The sequence below is a fragment of the Lonchura striata genome, chromosome 3 (genome assembly GCF_046129695.1).
Source record: "Lonchura striata isolate bLonStr1 chromosome 3, bLonStr1.mat, whole genome shotgun sequence".
Taxonomy (NCBI): Eukaryota; Metazoa; Chordata; class Aves; order Passeriformes; family Estrildidae; genus Lonchura; species Lonchura striata.
Genome location: NC_134605.1, coordinates 6,899,931 through 6,920,430, shown reverse-complemented (window position 1 = coordinate 6,920,430; position 20,500 = coordinate 6,899,931). Strand labels below are relative to the sequence as shown.

The window sequence follows — 20,500 nt, the reverse complement described above, 5'->3', positions numbered from 1 at the left end:
TTCAGTACTTGACTAGGATGAATTAATCTTCTCAGGTACATCAAGAACCAAAACATTAAAGGACAGAACCCCAAAAGAAGTATTTGAGAGCTCAAGAATAGTATTTCACAGGACTTTTTGCACAACTTTCTGCAGAGAGTTATGAGACAGAAAAACAACAGAAGACAAGCAGAAATCTGGCATGATTGTTGTCTATGTCTCCTTGCTGAATGTTTACAAAACATGGCTACAAAACAAAGACAGTTCAATTTCATCATGTTTATCCAGTCCAGTCACTTGTAGGGAAAGAGAGAAAACGAATTCGTATTGATGAAATCGGCAATTTTCATTAGACTTGCATCCATCAACACATTTCAAACAGCTGACAAATAGCTATTTAATAGCAATGCCTCAGCTGCTGACACAAGCTGCCCTAAGTCACCATTATGACTTAAGATGTTGTGTATCCTACTTCAAGTACTCCCACCAGACCAAAAAGCCTTTTTTTAGGATTTGGCTGATAAAGAATATGAGACAGGCACCTCTCTCATTCTTTCATGCAACAAGCAAAAGCTAGAGGTAATCTGGATACATGCTGCATATAGTATATTAATAAATTCTCATCGATGGCTGATGTGCATTTCACTGACATACACATTTACATTTGGTCACCACTAAATACAAAAATGCCTTCTTTCAGTTCTGTGGGGGCTGTAGGATATAGCAGGGGACCTAGCACTCTATTTCTGTCAAGAAATCCAAGTATTTACTGAGATTACAGAATGAGTCAGAAGTTACACAGGGTCTACAGGAGAGCAATAAAAAAACCTGATAAATCCTAATAATCTTTGCTTAGATACAGCAAACACAAACACCTCTCTTGGCTCCTGAACTTCACTTCCAAGACTCCTTTGGGAAGCAAGATGAATTTTTCTTTAAACAAACAAATTAAGGTCTGGATAATAGCAATTCACAATGTCAAATCTGGGCATGGTCTGCCAGGTTCTGTGCCCAAACTATGACTGAATTCAAGCAGCCATCTGTTTTGTTAATTAAACAGCACTGACTTTGAATAAGTATCCAGGGATTTCTAGGATAAGCAATATAGCAAAGCTCAACTCATGCAGCTTCCCAGGTGTGACTAAAAGCAAAGAGCCAAATTCAGGTGACTGCAAGACATTATAATTCCTATTATGTTGGCAGAACTGGCTCCAACTGCACCAGGTCTGCAATGCACCAAAACCCATGGATAACCATTAGTAATTCTCTTTTCTTAAGATCCTAGACTGGGTTTTTCCCCATCTCCCTCCTGTCTTTTCCTGCTTGCTTATCCAGAAACCTGAGGCCACAATTACATAAGACTTCATCCTATTTTACTCCTTGTTTCTCTTATCAATTCATTACATGTTCAATTTCTAAAAACATTTCACATTCTCAGATTTACTGACTGATAAATAGATAAATGAATAGATGTTGAACAGGAAGAGTAGAAACCTCTCAACTGTTTCTGCCAGTTTCTTGTTTGTGGATTTCATAAGGAGGACTGTTAGTTTCATTTGAAAGTTCAGCAATGAATTAAACCTATACGTTTAACGTGTTTTGAGCCAATTTCCACTCTAACTCAACTGGTTCTGCTTGCTCTTCAGAACAAGTTGTGACAGCACATGAGACAGTTGAAAGGCAATTAGATGAAGCATCCATCACCTACAAATGTAAAACAAAAAGCTACGTACTCAGCCAGTGCTCCAGGAACTGCCTGGTTAAGGAATGCATTGGAATCATTCTCACTCCCAGTACCAGTTGAGTAGCCCATGATTGCAACATTGAACTCTCGAAGGATGTCTGAAAAACAGAGGTGGCAATGAAGGCAAAAAGACCCCAGCTGCTCCCTGCCTACAGGGACTAGAAGAACACACCAGCAGTGCCACAATTTTCCTCTGACAGCCCAGCTGCTGCCACTGCCAGCCAGCCTTGATGGATTCACCAAGCAGTGGGGAGAGGGGTGGCTCAGCAGTGTGCTTGCAGTGCCTGCACTGGCACCAGCAGGTAGGACTGGGGACTGCTGTGTGCAGTTCTCTCTCATGTTGTACTGGATAAAGCCTAAAATAAAATTATCTGTCATACGACGTTGACTTTGTGAAGCAAGTGTGAAAGGTCCTTTAGCCCAGCTGGAGTTGGTTTTCACCTAAAGCATCTGGGCCTGCTTTACTGTTGTGCAAAATCTCATAATATTGACAAATGTGAAGAACAAAGCCTCAGGTGCATGGTTCTGATGAAGTTCCACCATGTTCTTCATAGCAGCTTCCAAAAGGAAGTTGGCAGAGTAATTTACAGCTGAGAATGAACATGGCCACGTTGTAAACCACAAAATCTACTTCAATCTCAAAGACCAAGTTTAACCACATTTTACAGAGGGCTTTATCAAATGTAATAGGACTCAATGAATCAAATAATTGCTTATTCTAATTATATTCCTGCTACATTCTATTTAAATAATAGCCAACACACAAAGAACAGTTTACTGGCCCTCTTTGAATAGAAGTTTATTACTGCAGCTGATCCAAACTGAAAGTTGAGTAGCTCTACATTAACAATAGACTGAGCTATGTAAAGTTCTAGGTTTCAGTGAAGAGAAAGTTAAAATTATTCCCTTCAGGTTACATGTATGAGTAGGCAGCGTTATTTACCAAAGAGGCCTACTCTATGCAAATATTTCTTTTGGAAAAATTATGATGGAATATTTCTGAAAAGCAAATGTTAAGTACGTCATGAGCACAGACATAGCAAGGTTATTTAGAAATTCAAATAATATTCACCAAAGTTTGAAAAGGGAGAGGGAAAAGTAAGTATGGGAATTTCTATCTGTTCTCAGCTTCGCTGATGAAGGCAACTTTTTATTTCTTAGTTGTAGCATACAGTTTCTTTCAAAGTTAGTTCTTGTTAATTACCCTAAAGCAGCTTTGAGATACTTAAAAACTCTCTATAAATCTACCAGAAATTAGTCCACTGCATCTCCTCAGTATTGCTATTTATATCTAGCAAAGCATTTACTTACTAGGTAGAGTAGTCACGTTCTCCAACGACTCATCTCCTCCAATACTAAAATGAGAAAGAAAAATCCCAGTCACTCACCTCTTATCTGGACAAAGACAATAAACAAAGTGAAAACCTGCTACACATCATGGAGAAAAGCAAAGGGTTCTTAGTTTGGAAACTATCATTCTGTCAGAATCCATGGAGATGACAGAAGTGGAAGTGCTGTTGGGGAGAACAGGTGAGGTTTCAGTCATGATGATATTTGTCAGAAGGATTTAATGCCCTTGTAGATGTACAGGGGTACAGTCAATCATTTATCAAGTGGCAGAAAAATGCCTGACATAGCTTCATACTCAAATACTCAATTCATACTTAAGTACTGCAGATTAAAAGGTCAACTTTGAGGTCCATTCCAGCCTCATGAAGCCCTCTAAGGTAACACCAAACACAGACAGCCCTTGAGTGATAAGAGAACTTCAGCAGTAGCTCCTCACTCCTGCTTTCTGCACAGGGATATATTTCTTCAGCTTTTGTGTTAGCAGGACATTCTGAGGCCACACTCCAGCTTACACAGAGGCAATAGTACAGCACAGAACTGCTTCAGTCAATATCAACAGAGCTACAGCACAACAGCAAAACAATTTAGTCTTTTATGACTGTGTGTTGCTATATGTGGCAAAGTTCTCTGGCCAAAGAAACCATTTCCCATGACACTACAAAAAGTTCAGAAATAGAAAACTTTGAGAAGTCCTAAGACCAAAAAGTTCTGACTTGTTTTGTAGATTTCCAACCTGACATCCCAACATAAAAATACAAACTGTTGTAGGCAGCCAAAAATGAAAGCATGGGAGAGATCAGAAAGCTTGCTTAAAATCCACTGCTGAAACTATTTTCTGTAAAGCTACCCTTGTGACAAAATCTTGATACACCTTTAAGAAATGCTAGTCTGAGAAGTAACCTTTTTTCCAACTTTCTGACAGCTGAAAGACCTAAAACACATCTCTTCATCACCTTGGCTGAAGACTTACCTCCAAGACAGTCCCCGGTATTGAGTGATCACATCCTGGAGGGTATCTGAGGCAATTCCTGAACCAGCCTGGACATTATTTTTCATTAACCAAATGAAATTAAAGCACTGTTACTAATGCAATGATACAAATACATAAACAAATACAATTTGCAAATTTAAATAGAATTACATAGTTGCTTTATTTACTTTTTAATTGAATTGATGTCTTCCGAAGTTTTAAAAGGCATCTGACTTTTCCCAGACCTTTCTCCTGAAGGACATAACAATACCTTTCATAATTATTTAAAAGAATCATATTGTATATGTGACACACAAAATGTATGATGGAGCCGTGGAACAAAGATATGGGTCTAGATGAGCTAAATAACACTTTTATGGTTGCATTAGTCAACAGTGATGAAAATCTCAATCAAATACACGAAGTGGCTAATGATATGAAACACTGCATGAACTCAGCAGAGAAAATAAGCATGTATCAGAAAGAAGCACCATAACTCATATATATCAGTTTGAAAACCATTGTGCTAAATTGAAAGATTTATAGCAGAACTAGAGCAAGGAGGAAGCACTTTCTACACTTACCCTGAAGAAAGAGGCAAGCTAGCAACTACACCCCTCCTAAAACACCTCCAGAATTCAGAAGCAGAGTTCCTGACAGCTGTGATTGTATAGTTTTATTCTAAATCTCGGTGCATGTTAGTACTTGAGTACAGTACTAAGCAGCTATTTTCTGCTACCTTAGATTAAACCACAATACTACATTTTCTTCTATGTATAAACTTTATTGAAATAACAGTAGATTGGTGCTCAGAATAACTATGCACAGGCCAAGTGCAGCTCTGAGACAGCAATACATCACTGCATGTTCTATGAGAGCAGATTTTATTCCCAGTTCCTACAGACTATACTTAGAAGCAGAAACGCTGCAGGGCCCTAGATATTACAATACAGCAACCACAGCCATATACAGAATATATTTTATTTGTTCATACTGTGGGTTTACATCAAAGTGCTTCTATTTATTTCAGTAGCCTCCTGTGTGTAGGAGTTGTAGCACCACGTCTGCCAGAGAGTTGTGAAGGGCTCACGGTTTGTACACACAATGTGTTTGTTGTTAAGGCTCAGAATCTGAGAAACCTATGATCCAATTACATCTTTCTGTCGAGTGTTTCCTTTGACTGGCTGTAGAATTTCAATCTTTGACCAGTATGAAAACATAAGGCAGAAAGGCATAACTGGAATATGGGATGTCTGGATTTTGAAACATATTCCTTCTTGACTACCAAAGATTATCATCAGCAGCAAGAACTGTATCATGATCAAGAAACCAGTTAGGAGTTAAAACAAGCACAATAAAATGACTGAATATCTTCTGAAATGTATTAAGTCAGAGGGCTCTCACCCTATATTTCCTTATTTCATTAATGCTAAAATGATTAAAATGCTATTATCCAAAACCACTTCTGCATTCTGTTCCTGAAAGAACTGAGGCTGAAAAACAAGGCTCATCAGTCCATTCCTATGCAGAAAAAAAAACTCTGAAAAGCACAGTAACCTAAGCTTTGTGCTATGTCCCATTCATTTCAACAACATCTGATCTCCTCTGCCTCCAACCCAGCAAAGTACCTAGGCACCTCTTTAAAGGATTTGCCTGTGTTTTTGCCCGAGTTCAAAAGCATTTGAATAAGTGTGTGGGGGAATGGAGTGCTGGAAGACTGACACCTTCCTTCCTAGCCTAGCTGCTAGATCTATTATAATCCATGAATGAACAGATCTTTGCTTCTGGGAGCAATAGCTATTTCCCCTCCACTGGAGCAGGCATGTTTGTAGTTTTACCAAGAGAAAACAAAGTAAAAACACCAACTTCTCACCGTCAAAGAATCCCCAAGGGCTGCTACAATTTTCACATCAGCTGGCTTTAGGGAATGCACTGCAAAGGAAAGAGATACAGTTGAACCTGGTTAGGAAATGGATTTTTTTTCCCCCTGTGTATGTGAAATATGCCATTGTCATTGGGATGCTCTGTCACATTGTTTTTGCAATACCCAAGTGATAAATCAGAAGCTCTTTCCAGCTCATCTCCTGTGAATGTAGCACCAACATATGCACATTATTCAGTTTTTCAATGGTTAACGTCCCTTCCAAAAAGACAGGAGAGCAAGGAACAAATAACAATAAGTGGCAATCAACATCCAGCACCAAAGTGAAGGTAAAACAATGCAGAACTACACAAAGCAGGAACAGCACGTTAAAGACTTCGAAAGACTAAGGAAAAGACAACATGAAGCCATTCAAAAAACCAAATACTGCTAGATTCCAGACTAACATGAATAAAGCTGTATTTCCAGTTTCTTTCCATGACATTTAGGTGGAATAGCTTATAAGCTATGTCAGCACTCAAATCTGGATTTCATCACAAGTTATTTTGAAATTCTCCACTGGCAGCAAGTTCAGTGAAGCTACTTAGTTAGAATGCTACCTGGCATACAGTGTGGCATTGTATCTGTTGAGCATCTGCTGAAAAACATGACATCCTTTCTGAGCAATGTTTTTCACAGTACAGCAACCATTTCAGCCAGAAATTAACATTCATCTTGAAGGACAGCTGAAGGTAATTCAACTTCTTAACATAAAAGAGGCAAGACTACCTGAAGTTGCAGGAGGGGAGGATGGAGACCTGTCCTCACATGGCAGCTGGCTTCCATAATTCTAAAGAGAAAAAGAAAGCTGAAGAGCATTTGGCTACCAAATACAGTCAGTAGAAACTAGGATCTTCCCAGCAGAGGCCAGGTGGATAAACTGGAGCCTCTTTAGCATGTAATTAACTAGAAAGGTCTTGGTTGCTCAATTCAGTAGTCATATTCAATATTGCTCAGAAGAGTGCAGCATCCTGTACTGCATGTGTTTAAGCACGTGTTCTTACAGGTTCTTATATTTTTTGTTGCATTTTGTCTAACTCAGGGAGAGCTCCCTGCTCTGTGCCATGCACTCATCCTCCCAAACCCCTCTGGCCAAAGACTGATTTCCCCTGTGCTGCAGAACATAACTCATTTGGTTTCCATACAGGAACAGATGCAGCAGAGTAACAGTGGGATGCTGATGTTGACACTTACTGGAGATTGGTTAGGGTATGTGTAATTACTGTTCTTATATGTCCTCAGGAATGGCTCAGCCTACAAAACAAGGCAATCTGAATCAATGCAAAGCAACAGAGGAACACACAGAGATTTCCATTCTCCAAACTTTGACTCTCAGATGCCCGTAGATGATTAGCAGCTTGATGCAAAAAAGACACAGGGATTAAAAATAAATAAATAAATAAATGGCCTTTAAAAAATTTGTGTAACAACAGTGTAAATCTGGGTTATATTTTTATAACAGAAGTTAGAGAATACCCTCAGGACCCTGCTGTGTGTGGCTCACAAGAAGCTCGTGGCCCCATTGCGAGGTATTGCCAGCGAGTCCTGCAGAGCTCTGCTGGCTGGTACCATCACTGCTCTGTTTCCCCTACTGAAGCTTTGCCATCCAGTGTGGATACTTGTTGGGCTTGGTTAGGTAGGCCAAACACCCTTCCCTTGTGTTTTGGCCACCTGTGATGTGTGACTCTGAGGAAGCTGAGTCCTGCTTACCCCCCATCCTCTCCTGGGTGAGCACTCATGCTGCTTTTGGTGGAAATGGCACAAACTGCGTGGGGAGGAGCAGATCACCCTCACAGAGCCAGAGCTCTGGGTAAAGGCTCCCAGACCCTCAGCCACTCCACAGAAACACAGACACCCTTGTAACTTACCTCAGATGGACATTTGAGGACCAGCTCATCATCCATGTTCTGACTATCTGTCTTCTTCCCTACAGGCTCCAGCTGGGTTGAAAAGGGATGCACAGATGAGTACCAAGAGAGGAATGGGTGATGCTGTGCTGCCAGTCATTGGAAACCACAAGACAACTGCAGCTGCCCCATGCATTGATTCCTTGTGTGCTGAAGAGGCTAATTCCCTTACACCTGGAATGTGGCCTGTGGTCAATGTGCCTGGCAGGCACCATCTTCCTGAGGTACAGCCCAAACACACCCAGCTTTACCATACCCCAAGATTATACTGCTTTGATATGACTGCTTTAACAATTCAGGTGACCTTTCTTCATATGATCACTCTTTTCCTTTGTAAACACAACTCAGAAAAGATAAGGCTACCTAGTAGATCTTGGTGGGGGGAGGTTTTGCTGCCAGGGCAGGATGAAGTGAACAAGGAGAGAGCAACACAACCTTTAAAAATCTTACCATGTTGTTCCACAAAGCACGTGCAGCCTGGGAATGAGACTTTTGGCTGAAGTGGAAACAGTCTGGGGCAAAATATGAATCATCTGGCCATCCCTCCTAGAAAACAAGATAGGTGCTGTCACAGAGGCAGCATATATGCAACAAGCCACGTGTTCTGTCTTCTCTCTTCCAGTGAGATAACCCAGCAGACTTCTAAACAAAGTATCTGCAAAGGCCTCTGAGGCAAACAGAATTAAACCAGGCCAAGGAAAGTTACTCACTCAGAACTGAGAAGCCTTTTAAAACTCTTTAATACACTATTCCCAAAGTAATGAGGAATACAAAACACTGTGACTCTGAGAAGAGAATACCTAGGCACAGATATCAATTGTGTTCTTTATTTCCCTTGAGATTTACACATTACAGTCCTTTGAATCATATGAGTTTTCATACTAAAAGTCATTTACCAAAGTTCTGTAAAGGACTTGATGTATAGGGAATGTAGAGCAAGTGCTTCCTGATGATTTTGACCTTAAATATCTACTTCATGGCTGTCCAATTGCAATGTCCCAAATCAAGGTCTGTATTCCTGTTGCCCAGTATATCATATTCCACAAACATTTCATGCAATTTTCGATGGCAACTGAATATAATAATTAATTACTATGTCAGGAAACTGCTAGCTACATTTACAGCTAAACCAATTTTGACAAGTCAGTGACATTGCACCAGGATTCAATGTAGGTGTGGTTTTCTTGTTAGTTTTACCTGTGTTTTTGGCATTTCCATGTTAGTCATAAATGGCTGCACAACCACTGTGAAATCATCCTTCGTGTCATACCTTCCACTCTCCACTAACTGGCGGGTTCTCTCCTAAAGAGGCAAAGAAAAGTTGTCATGGTTCCTTCTCCTGTGTTCAGCTCATCAAGCTGTTCCACCCTGTTACACCTCACCCAGGGGTTGTCCCTTCCTCCTGCAGAAGGTTTTCAGCTTGTGCCAGGCAGGCAACCCAGCTCCTTTTTGAGACCCCCATCCTGCCTTTTTGAGGACTGGTAGCCTGCTCAGGGATAAGGTTTTTTGTCACAAATATGTCCCTCCAGAACCACCAAAGTATTTTTGGTTTGGCTGACACGCTGTGCCTGAAAACTTGTTCCCGAGTTACCATGTTGTTTGGCTGAACCTGATTTTCAATAACATAACTGATCAGAAAACTGCTGACACTCTGAAATACTCTATTTCCTATGGCTCTGTAGCAATTATTCTTCTTGTCTGTTTTCTGGCTTAGTGAAACAGAATTGTAAAGATCCTGATCCTACTTTTTTAAATCACAACTACAAATATGTCATTAGAATGAGTGGAAACTGTCCCTTACTTTCAAGTTAGCCCACCTGTGGTCCCTTGATCAACAGAAGGATGACATTAAACTTCTAACAAATGCAATGTGCCTTACCTGATACATTCTGTTAAAGTAGATCAACTTCTTTAACTCATTGGAATCATTCTTAGGCTTTATGACACAAGGGCACAGTGTCCTGTGGGATAAGATCATGGCACTGAGATTTGCTCTTCCTTTTTCCCCCTTGCTTCCCAGCTGACAAGCTGCAGGATTAAAAGCTCTGAGAGGGATTTCTTTGAAAGGCCATTGAATGAGAGCATTACCTCTCACCCCTGTGTTTCTTCATAGCCCAAATTCTTGAGCAGAAACACATTTATTAGGGATAAATTAATGAACAGAAAGTGAGAAAAAGCCTCCATGCAAGCAAAAACCACACTGTGTGCCCATGGCAAGGTTTCAGCAGCAGGAGTGATCTCTGTGAGGAGGAGCCAGAGCTGCCAATTCTGGACAGAGCTCCAGCAAACCAACCACAGGGTATGGCTGAGCCTCTCAGCCAAGCTGGTGGTGTCTCTGTGAAAACCTACCTGAGAAGGGCAGAAAGCACCAGAGAGAGAGGAGAGAACAATAGCAGGAACAAGGAAAGGTGCTCCATAGCAGAACAGGCACTCCTGGAAGGAACCACAGCCTTGGATGCAGAGGAGTGTGGGACTCCTGCTGGAGCACAGGACAAGAATGAGCAGGGAGGAGTGGCAGAGAGATCCCAGTGCAGACCCCAAGCCATGCCTGAGGGTGCCCTGCAGCAGGAACAAGGCTGGGGGAAGAGATGCTTGGAGAAAAGTTGAACCTGAGAAGGAGGGAGGACAGGTGCTTTAGCTGCTCAACTTCTTTGTTAATTCATTTCCCAATACCAGAATCTGTAGATAAATGTTGATGCTCATGGACAACAAATACAATTAAGCTCCCCAAATCAGGGCTGTTTTGCCTGCAATGATACTAGGTAAGTGGCTTCCTGGTTTTTATTCTGACCCATGATTTTCTTGCTCACAGTCCTTGTTTTCTCCCCATGTTGCTGGGGTGGGGTGGATGAGCAGCTGTGGGAGTGCTTGGCCGGCACCTGGGGCCAACCCACCCCAAAAAACTGATCACAAGTACATTTGTGCAACATGCTTTGCTTCAGCAGAACTGTGCAAGCATTCTTCAAGGTGGAGTTGCCACAAATTCATTCTAATCAGCTGAGAGAGTCAGGTTATAGTGTGTATCACAGCAAGGCTGGTAAAGCACCAAAACAATCACCAGGAGTGATGCAGAATTCTCCATCCTTAGAGAGCCATTCTAACCTGACACATCTTAAGATTTTTGTGAACTCGTGTTGGCCACATTTATCCCTCCCCTGAGGTTTTGATCTTTCTAGTACATGGATATTTTTAGGATGTTCCATCTACCTGGGCATTTCTTCAGAAATCCAAATTAGAAGAAGGACTCCTTTCAAATATCCTGACAGTGTGACCACAGTAAAGCATCCCTAAGGGAGCTCTTAGAGAAAGACCTCCTAGAGATGCAGTGGATACATGTAAAATATACACAGATCCCTACTGTGTCCAAACTGGTCTTAATGGAGACCAGCTAACAAAAGCTTTTACTTCCACAGTACATCTATATGAGAACAGTACAAATCTAAATTGTGTTTTCAGAAGTTTCAGAAACATATGTTGGCAACTTTAGTAGACACATATTCTCTTTAAGTTGTCTGCTACTCTCAGAATAAAAAAAAAAGAAGATTTTTTAAGATAAAAATATTCCTTAAGGTGGTTCTTCTACTCAGTAGAATGACATCATCATTGTCCCCCATGGGCTCTGCTTAGCACCCTGTAAACTTGGCTTGCTGCCAGACAGGCAAATGTTAAATTCAGCATGGCACCTGAAGTTATGTGGGGAGATTACAGCTATCAGCAGATAATCTAAAGGCTTTGCTAACTATCCTTGTCCAATGAATAAGGCCTGGAGATACTAGCCAGCAACATTTGTAAAAAGAAATAAATAAAATTTTTAAAAGAACTACAACTGGCTATTGGGTGTACCAGCACCCTGAGTTTCAAAACCAATTTTCCACTGACAGCCACAAGGAAGCCACTCAGTCACAGCAAGAGGGTTGCATCTCTGTCTCTCCTGTAAAACCAGTGGCTGCCTACATTCACAGGACAAAGTTATTCTCCCCACCTGTCCAGAAAAGCAGAGACTTGCTGTTCTGAAAACAAGAAAGTCCTGCCAGAAGCAACTCCAGGGGACAATGCTGGACCCCGAGTCACCAAAAGCCCACTCAGGGTACAGGCCTGCCACCTCAGTAGTGGATTAACACTGATCTGGAAAGGATTGTTGAGACATAAAGCAACAATTCAGCATCCAAAACATCTACTTGAGACACTAATCGGATATAAAACTATGAATCAGCAACGAGATTACAGAAACTAAAAAACTGCAGAAGCAAGAGGAAGAGTTTTAAGTGCAGAAAAGTAAATCTGTAAATAGAACTAGAAAACCTTGTGTCTTAGTGTCTTCTCTATTTTCACCAAAGAATGCCCAGCTGAGCTTTCTCTGCTCTGGCTTGAACTCACTTGCAGGGTAAGTGTGGAGTCAAAAGTGGCATAAGAAGTTCATAAGAAGCAATAACAGCAGGGCTCAGAGACAGAGACAGCTTATTCTAAATGCTGCGTTGAAACCAAAATGTGGAGGCATGCACAGGGAAAGATGTTTGGTAGTCTGAAATAATAGATCCTTTTCCCTTTGAGAAAAAACTTCCTGAGAAGACATTGCAGCCTTCTGAACAGCAATGAGAGCTGTAACATAAATCATCTGCAAACCTCATCAGCACTTTTGGGCAGCTGTTGTTTGCTGACTGATGCAGCTCCCGGAGCCTTGCTATGTAAAGCATCATCGCCAGGTTCACATATGCCCGTGGAACCTGCCAAGAGGACAAACAAATCCATGGCAAACCCCTGCAGCAGTGTTGGTTTTGTCCCTACACAGCCACAGCAGACCCTGGGAGCAGCCTGCTGATTCAAGCATTGTGTTTTATTTATAACAGAGGTGTTCAAAGTACTTTCTCAATAATTAATTCCCCACACAAGCAATACTAAATTACAGCCCCTGCCTGCACTGCCTAGTTCTATTCTAAATGTTGATAGCTGGTCACTTGAAAATGATGGCTTCAAAAAGGTTCATACAAGTTGTTATAGGTCTCAGCAATACCCAGACACCTGCTAAGTCTTCAAGTATTCTTATCATTCTTCATGTGGAATATCAGAATCTCTCTCTTAATGACCACAAAAATATACTTATTTACAGTTTAAAGAACAAGCAAAGCATTTTCCACTCAGTTAATAATGTTTGTTCCACTCTGTTATAACATTTTTTTGTATTATTTATCCATAGCACATCAGCTAGAATCAAGAACATCCTTATTCCTTTGGTAAAAAGCTTCCCCAGCCCGTTTTGCCTTTCACAAAGATTTTCCTGTAAGCAGACACCTCTGGATACAGTAGTACTCTGCAGATAAAAGCAAGGAAATAAATTTTTAATCAATAATGAGTGACTACTTTGTAAACAGAACAGAAAATCCCTGCTCCAACATACCAGAAAAGTTTGCTTTACCTCTTTGTGAAGTAAGTCCAAAGCTATTTGTATATTGTAAGTGTAATTTTCAGGAGAATAGCGTGCCTGTTAAAGCAAGAGGGTTGAATTTCATTATTAGTTTACTCAGGCAGGGACAGGAATGACTAGCTGGAGTCTCTCACAGTAGTGTTTATGTTTCTAACTCTTGGGTCAAAAGTAACAGAGTTATAGGCAAAATGGTCCTGTCTCTGCTTTTCTTCTTTCCCATCCCAGCTATCTCACTGGCAAGAAAAGATCTAGCAGCCACTGGATACCAGTGAGGGTGAAAATTCACAGGGTTTTATCAGACATCACAACATCCTCCACTCCTAGGCTTGCTTGGGCTGGTCTTAAAAGCACAACTAACAACTCATTAACAGGGGCCATACATGGGAGAGAAGAGTTTGTGTAAAAGTTAAGTTTATTTCTGCTGTATGGAAATGTCTCCCATACATGAACATGTCTCCCATATGTTCCTTGCCTGCCACAAATAATAACGGGCAAAACGTACGTGTTTAGCTGAGGATGAAATCACTTCATACACTTGCCTTTCAGTGCCAAAATTTCCTTGTTCCATTTTAATGCTTTAAACACTCTAATTTTATTGTCTCAAGTAATCCAACACTTATTTTTTCACTTGTGGGACTACAGCAGTCACATAAACTTTCTTATGAGAAATGCCTGTCTTATTTTCAGCCTTTTTTCTCTCTCATTTAATTTCAAGCAGAAGTTGATTGAGAGCCCCACTTGCCTACTCTGTAGAAGCAGACAGCTCAGATCCCTTATTCACTTCCTAAGTCACAGCTCTATTTGTACTTGTGCCACAGGAAGATGACTGTGATCCTTGGATGCACACACTCTCCTTGCCACTCACCCCAGTCACGTGAACAGGCACTTTTTGGGTTGATAGCAGAAGGTAAGGATGGCTAATTTGCTCCTTCCTTGTTTTATAACCATCTTACTGTGCTGCTCTGCTGTTCTTCCTGATCCAAAATTAATCATGAAGGACGACAAGTATGTGCTCAACTACCTGTGAGTAACTAACCCTCATCACTAAGTGAGGAGCCTGGCACAGCCTTTCAGCTCCTCTACAATCACATATACCAAAGGCTAGATACTGTATGTTTTATATATTTATATATATAGATATATATATATATATACACATAATTGGATTAGCATGAGCTGTGCTTAAACTTTTCCCATAGCACTGAAAATATGAAGAGAGTACCAAGTAAGACTTAGGAGTGTGACAAGACAAGGAGTAAAACATTTGGTATTTTATCTACAGGAGGGTAAAGCAACCATGCAACAAAATGTTATCCTAGCTGGCAGCAAAACAAAGTCGCAACAATTACGTAATTTACAGATCTTCCAAAAGTATCTCTAACATTATTGAAACATTGTGCTGAGCAACCTGAAGGTCTCAGCACAGTTACATTCCAGAGCTGCACTATTTTTTTCTCACCCACCAAGTTCCTCCCTTGTACCCCCTGTGATGCATAAAGACCCTGGCCCAGCTCATGCTGCAGGGAACTTACTGGGTTCTCGCAGACTTTGCAGAGGTCATTTCCTCCTATGAAAAGTGTTATGAGCTTCCAGTCATTCTGGAAATCTATTCTCTACACAGAGAAGGAGATGGAATAGAAGTTTTAATTAAAAAAATAAAAGGAGGGAGATGCCATCAACATACTAAATACAAATTTCCCATTTCTCAGAGTATGTGGCTATCATTCCCTAGGCATCCACAACAAAAACAAGTTTGTAGTCATGACTGAAGATGCAGAAACTGCTGTGATCTAAACCAGAATTAATGGCATCACAGAAAACTATTTGCTTCGGAAAAATATTGCACAAAATCTGTGTGCTTTTCTTAGTAAGATCTTGTGCATACAGGGGGACTCTTCCTGCAGTCCTAAAATATATCTGCATAGCAAAAATGATGGCATGTGTTTTGCTGTGTGATAAATAATGCAGCTACCCTGCTGGTAAACCCTGGGGGACAATATATTTCAGACTTGCTGTGAGACAAAGTGCAAAGAACAGTGGGGCAATATTAACTCTATCTAACAATAATGGTAAAATATTACAGCACATTTTGTTTCTGCAAGGATTTTACAAAGGGATAGCTAGCTAAATCAAGGTAATTATGCTGCAGTAAATAATCACTTCCTAGCTCTGAAGAAAGGTTCAGAGATGCTTAGTAGCATATTGTGGATGTTGTGCTCAATATTCTAATGCTTTCATTTCAGTGCAAAACACAAGTAAGAAAAGCACCAATTATGCATCAGCCTCCAATGGTTTGAAAACATCTGTCTTCAAAGGCTGCAGGCAATATATCCCCGCTAGTAAACATAGTCTTCAGTAGTTTGGTCTCAAAATATGAAAGAAAAATAAAAAAGATGGACAAACTTCCTCCTGCAGTCAACAAGTGCTTTAAAAAATGGGGGTAAAAATGATCTCTTAAATCAGAGATATATGACCTCTACTATGAGCATGTATTCTAGCCAGAAGGAACTTCACAAGTTATATAAAAACATTTATTACCTAAATAAAAGATATTTCCATAAATTTCTGTTAACATTCTCAGGCCAATAAATTTGGCAGAGTAGGGCTTAGAAACTATGAATGAAAACCATCCAACCATTCATTGTTAGTTGCTGTTCCTTTTAATCTCATTTCAGATGCATCCATCAGATGGAAATCTTGTTTACCAGAAAGTGAACCAAGAAGGAAGGTACTGCAAATATTTTTGCTAATATGTATGCACCAGAGTATTTACACTAAACATGCACATAGATATCTTGAAGGCTTTTTGGCTGCTTTCCAGCTGCACCATCGGAAAGCCAAACTATTATAGTGTAACTTAGATCACTGATTGCATAGCACATTTGTCAAATTACAAATAGCAAACATTCAAAGCACGAGCTGAGGTGAGAAATATGTAAGCAATCCACAAACTAATGTGTATTTTACAGACCATTCATCAAATAATTTGTAATAATAAATGTGTAAGTCAAAAATCAGCTGATGACTAGATGAAAGAAGGGACTGATTTGTTTTTTTAGAAAAAATGTCCCTTCCTCACTTCACATGTTCACTCCACACAATTTGCTACTTGAAAATCTTGCCCTCAACATCCTAGCATGTATCATTTTTGCTGGAAAAACCACCTGCTTACAAGATAATTAATAGCACCACAGCAAAATCCTCACAGAGAAAAAGTTCTGTTATCTTACAGGGTGACACAGGTTGGAAGCAGAAACAACAGCACTGCATTTACAGCCACTTGCAGTAAAAATGATGAAAAGGTTACAGTTATCTGGCTTTGATAATAGCTATCATATGCTGGTACAAATTCATATATGACTTAGCTATAGATTATTTTGTGCTGAACTCACACTCTGCACTGGGAAGTTTTACACCACCCTGCTAAACCTACAGCTTTAAAGTTTGGCATTCACTGTTGAGATCTGCTCTTGGTCTGTTAGAAACTAATGATGCTATGCCACTTCATTCTAAAGATATTCATGACATGTTGAACTCACAGTATCATTCTTCATGCGGTCCACCAGTTTCCTAACCTGTTCAGGAACATCCCTAAAAATAAAAGAAAAATAAAATAATAAAATACATTAATAAAAATTTAAAGAAATAATCCTGCATAGATAACAAAGCAAAGAGGAAAGCTGATGAATGGACATCAAAAACCACAAGATCCCAAAGAAAGTCCAATTTTCATTGAATGGAATATGCAATATAGGCAACAAAGGCTATGTTTTGAGACAGTGATGGAAAAAGAAAGAAGAGAAAATAATTAGCATCCAACAGGCATTGGGGTACTTTGCAAATGCTGCATAGTTTCTCTTTTACCAACTATATAGAAAATGCACTTTTCTCTTCCCACCATCAGACAGATGCTATCAATAGACATAGCTCTGAAGTGTCTGTACTCATACCAATGTTATTTTATGGCCTCAAGGCACTGAAGTAGGTCTAATAAGAACTGTTACCAGTGGAAAAAAAAAATAAGATATGAATTGCACTGAAGAGGGTGCATAGTGATCTCTAGTTAATTCCCAGCTCTGGCAGACCAGGAATTAAACAACCCACAACTTTCTCAGTCTCTGCACAAACTCTTGGTCCTGATGACAATAGGGTTTGAATATACCTCCTATAAAGTGGAGATATCTTTTGTCTGATTCACAACAGGACAGCTTTCTGAGTACTGCTTGTAAAATGCTGTGGCTTTCTTGGCTGAAAATGTCAGAGAAAGTATTGCTTTTGTTGCTAATTTATTTGCAGTGTTTCTAATCCTTTTCAAAGCCCTCATCACATTTCTTGGTCTTCATGCTGCAGTTAGGATAAAAAATATTTGCCTATTAGACTTACTGTGCTCCTGCCAAAGTCCAGGGTTTGGACTTTTTTTAGTCACAAGGAATTTTATAGAAAAAAATCAAATTCCCATTAAAATTAAAAGTTTTCTTCTTACTCTGCACGAGCTCCAGCCACAGCTTGGTTTAATGCAGCATTGTTTGAATTCTGTGTTCCAGTGCCAATGGAATACCCTACCAAGGATGGGTTGAACTCACGAAGAATATCTGTGGAAAGAGACAGCACCCTGAAATATTGTTTCCTGCAGCAGGTAACAAATGAGGCAATAAAGGTTAGACTTTGTAAAAGAACATTAAAGAGCTTTAGGAGATAGTAAAAGAACATTAAAAAGTTTTAGGAGATAGCTATTTTAAAAAAAATAATTTAACCTTTAAGTATAATAAACACAGAGATTCATCACCATACAAACATTTCCCAGCCTTCAAGATTTCTGAATATCATTAATTCAGATATCTCATGACCTAACACAATCATTTGGGCTAGCAATGCCATTTTGCCTGGTAATCAAGGCTGAGTAACCATATACTCAGGAAGGAGAACCTCATGCCATCATGCTCTAACTGCAGACAGGTTGGAATCAAATCCTTTAGCCTGATGGCCCCAGATGTATTAACCCCAAAGACCCCAGATTCCCTTCTAGATCTTAGGTTACAAACCAGCCTTACAAACACCTCAGATCTAAAATGTCCTGACCTTTAAAAAGCATGTAAAATCTGATCTTGTAATGTGATTCTGCCCCTGCCTAGGACAACTTTCCCATATAGTCAAAATAGTTTCTTTAGGCTGTGAGCTAAGACCTTTGATTCATCTGTGACCAAACACATTTTAGACAGAATAATACTGAAACAACCAAAACCTAGGAATTACAAACCACATAGTTAAGTCATGCACAGCATATTACAGCCTGGTTGTTAAGCAACTTTTACTCAGCAGTGGACATTAAACACAAAGGGACTGTTTGTGTCACACTACAAATTTTAACCCTTTTCTCCTATCTCCTTTTATAATAGCAGGCACCACAGGCACACTTACTTGGTAGTGTTGTAACTGTGCTTATGTTTTCATTTCCTCCAACACTGTTAAAAAGAAAACAGGGGAAAAGAGCTGGTAAGCTACGATGGACTCGGCAAGGCAATGGACAAGGTGGCAGAGTGCCCCCTCTTGGGGTTGCCACACTTGTACAGAGCTGCTGGCTGAGCTGAGCCCACCACGCTCGGGGTGCCTGTCCCAGGGGCCACCACATCCAAGACACTCAGCTCCAGCAGAACAATCATGTTAGAAGCCCTGTGCAGCAGCTCTCCTTTCTGCTTTTTCATTTACATTTAAACACAGCTGGAAGAAATGAGATTTTTCTCAAGGCTGCCACCTTTGCTACAGTTCTACCTATTAAAATATTTATGGCTTCCATTTTTAGTTAACATGTCTAACCAAAACAAAAACATATATTTCAGAGTGTTAAGTAAATTGCCTTCCCCCCAATTCACATTTCACTCAACTGGAAGAATACTGCTAGACTGGTGAAATTCACCATTATGTCTGTGTGCTCTTTATTCTCCTTCATGCTGAAAAAAATACCAGCATACTTGTTGCAAAAAAAAATCACAATGGATTACTATTAAAGATCAAAATATAAAATGTTTGACTTAGAACACCTCTATAGTGTCTTTTTAATCTGGAACAGATTTTGAAGTGCACTAATACCATCCCAGAAAGTGCTTGAGGCCAAGCTGGATGGTGGCACCATTGTCTAGTGAAAAGTGAGCACCTGGTCGAGTGAAAAGTGTCCCTGCCCATGGCACAGAGGTTGGAACCAGATGATCTTTAAAGTACCTTCCAACCCAGACCATCCTATGATTCTCTGAATGTGTTTATTCTTCTTCTAAAGTTGCAGTGACTTAGATTGGTAAAAAACGACGAACAGAAGATCAGCCTGACAAGTTTGGTGTCAAATCATACAGTTGCAGATTAACAAGAGCGTGATTGCCTTTCTCCAGAGTGTTTCTGATGTGTCTAATAATATGCTGCTTACGTAAAAATCAGTATTGACTCAAAATTGATAAACTGTTCTCCATGAGGTAAGCAATACTGGGAAGGGAGCAGGGAAAGAGATACTGCATATGAATCAACAGCAGAAAAGATTTTTTTGTAGACCACCAATTTTAAATGAGACAAACGGGTGATGTGGGCCACACTGGGCAAGAGCAGACAGGGTACAGAAAGAGCAGGGACAGAAATGCAGAATGAGCAAGTGATGCAATGGCAATGGAATTTAGAAGACCCTGTCCTAGGGTCTTCTTCTTCCAGGGCCTTCACAACAGTGGGATTGAAAAATAACTTCTTAACAAGGACGTGATTTTTCCATGTACCCAGGTTTGTTCCAGCCATGCTACATTGTACTCTAGATAGCCACTACTTGGAGTATTGTCTTTATCACGAGTAATAGTCCAGCCATGTGCAATCATGTAAAATGTGACATCAAATCCAGTTTCCACAAGCCTTCATTTGCTACAAAAACAACTGTATCAATCAAAACTGAAGAAAATGGATTCTCTCCCACTGAGGGGAATATTTCTGGGACTCACCTCCAAGAAAGACCTCGGTACTGAGTCAGGACATCCAGAACATCATGGGGTCTGGATCCTGCCCCATTAGCTGCCTGGAGGAAGAAGAGATCACCTTCAGAAAATAAGCATTGCTACAGTAACTAGTTCTCCGACTCATGCTAGTGAGAATAATTTAAAAGCATAATAATGAAGCAAGCTACATCATCTTCCCAAAATAGAACAGATTCCTGTTCTCAAGAAGATCAAAGGCTGAAGGT

At 40.2% G+C, this 20,500-nt stretch overlaps 1 protein-coding gene across 1 annotated transcript in view; it reads right to left on the bottom strand.

Moving 5' to 3' along the window:
* The window catches only part of PLB1 (phospholipase B1), a 78,252-nt gene that overhangs the window by 31,223 nt on the left and 26,529 nt on the right, over nt 1–20,500 (bottom strand). Inside the window, exons 22-38 of the mRNA XM_077782530.1 lie at nt 20,262–20,335; nt 18,712–18,755; nt 17,777–17,885; nt 16,833–16,884; nt 14,826–14,906; nt 13,285–13,350; nt 12,495–12,595; nt 9,751–9,832; nt 9,069–9,173; nt 8,322–8,417; nt 7,833–7,904; nt 7,159–7,218; nt 6,694–6,754; nt 5,917–5,975; nt 4,044–4,111; nt 3,035–3,078; nt 1,713–1,821 (exon numbers count right to left, since the gene is read on the bottom strand). Of these exons, the coding sequence (XP_077638656.1) occupies nt 1,713–1,821; nt 3,035–3,078; nt 4,044–4,111; nt 5,917–5,975; nt 6,694–6,754; nt 7,159–7,218; nt 7,833–7,904; nt 8,322–8,417; nt 9,069–9,173; nt 9,751–9,832; nt 12,495–12,595; nt 13,285–13,350; nt 14,826–14,906; nt 16,833–16,884; nt 17,777–17,885; nt 18,712–18,755; nt 20,262–20,335 (1,283 nt within the window). The remainder of the gene's footprint in view (nt 1–1,712; nt 1,822–3,034; nt 3,079–4,043; nt 4,112–5,916; nt 5,976–6,693; nt 6,755–7,158; nt 7,219–7,832; nt 7,905–8,321; nt 8,418–9,068; nt 9,174–9,750; nt 9,833–12,494; nt 12,596–13,284; nt 13,351–14,825; nt 14,907–16,832; nt 16,885–17,776; nt 17,886–18,711; nt 18,756–20,261; nt 20,336–20,500) is intronic.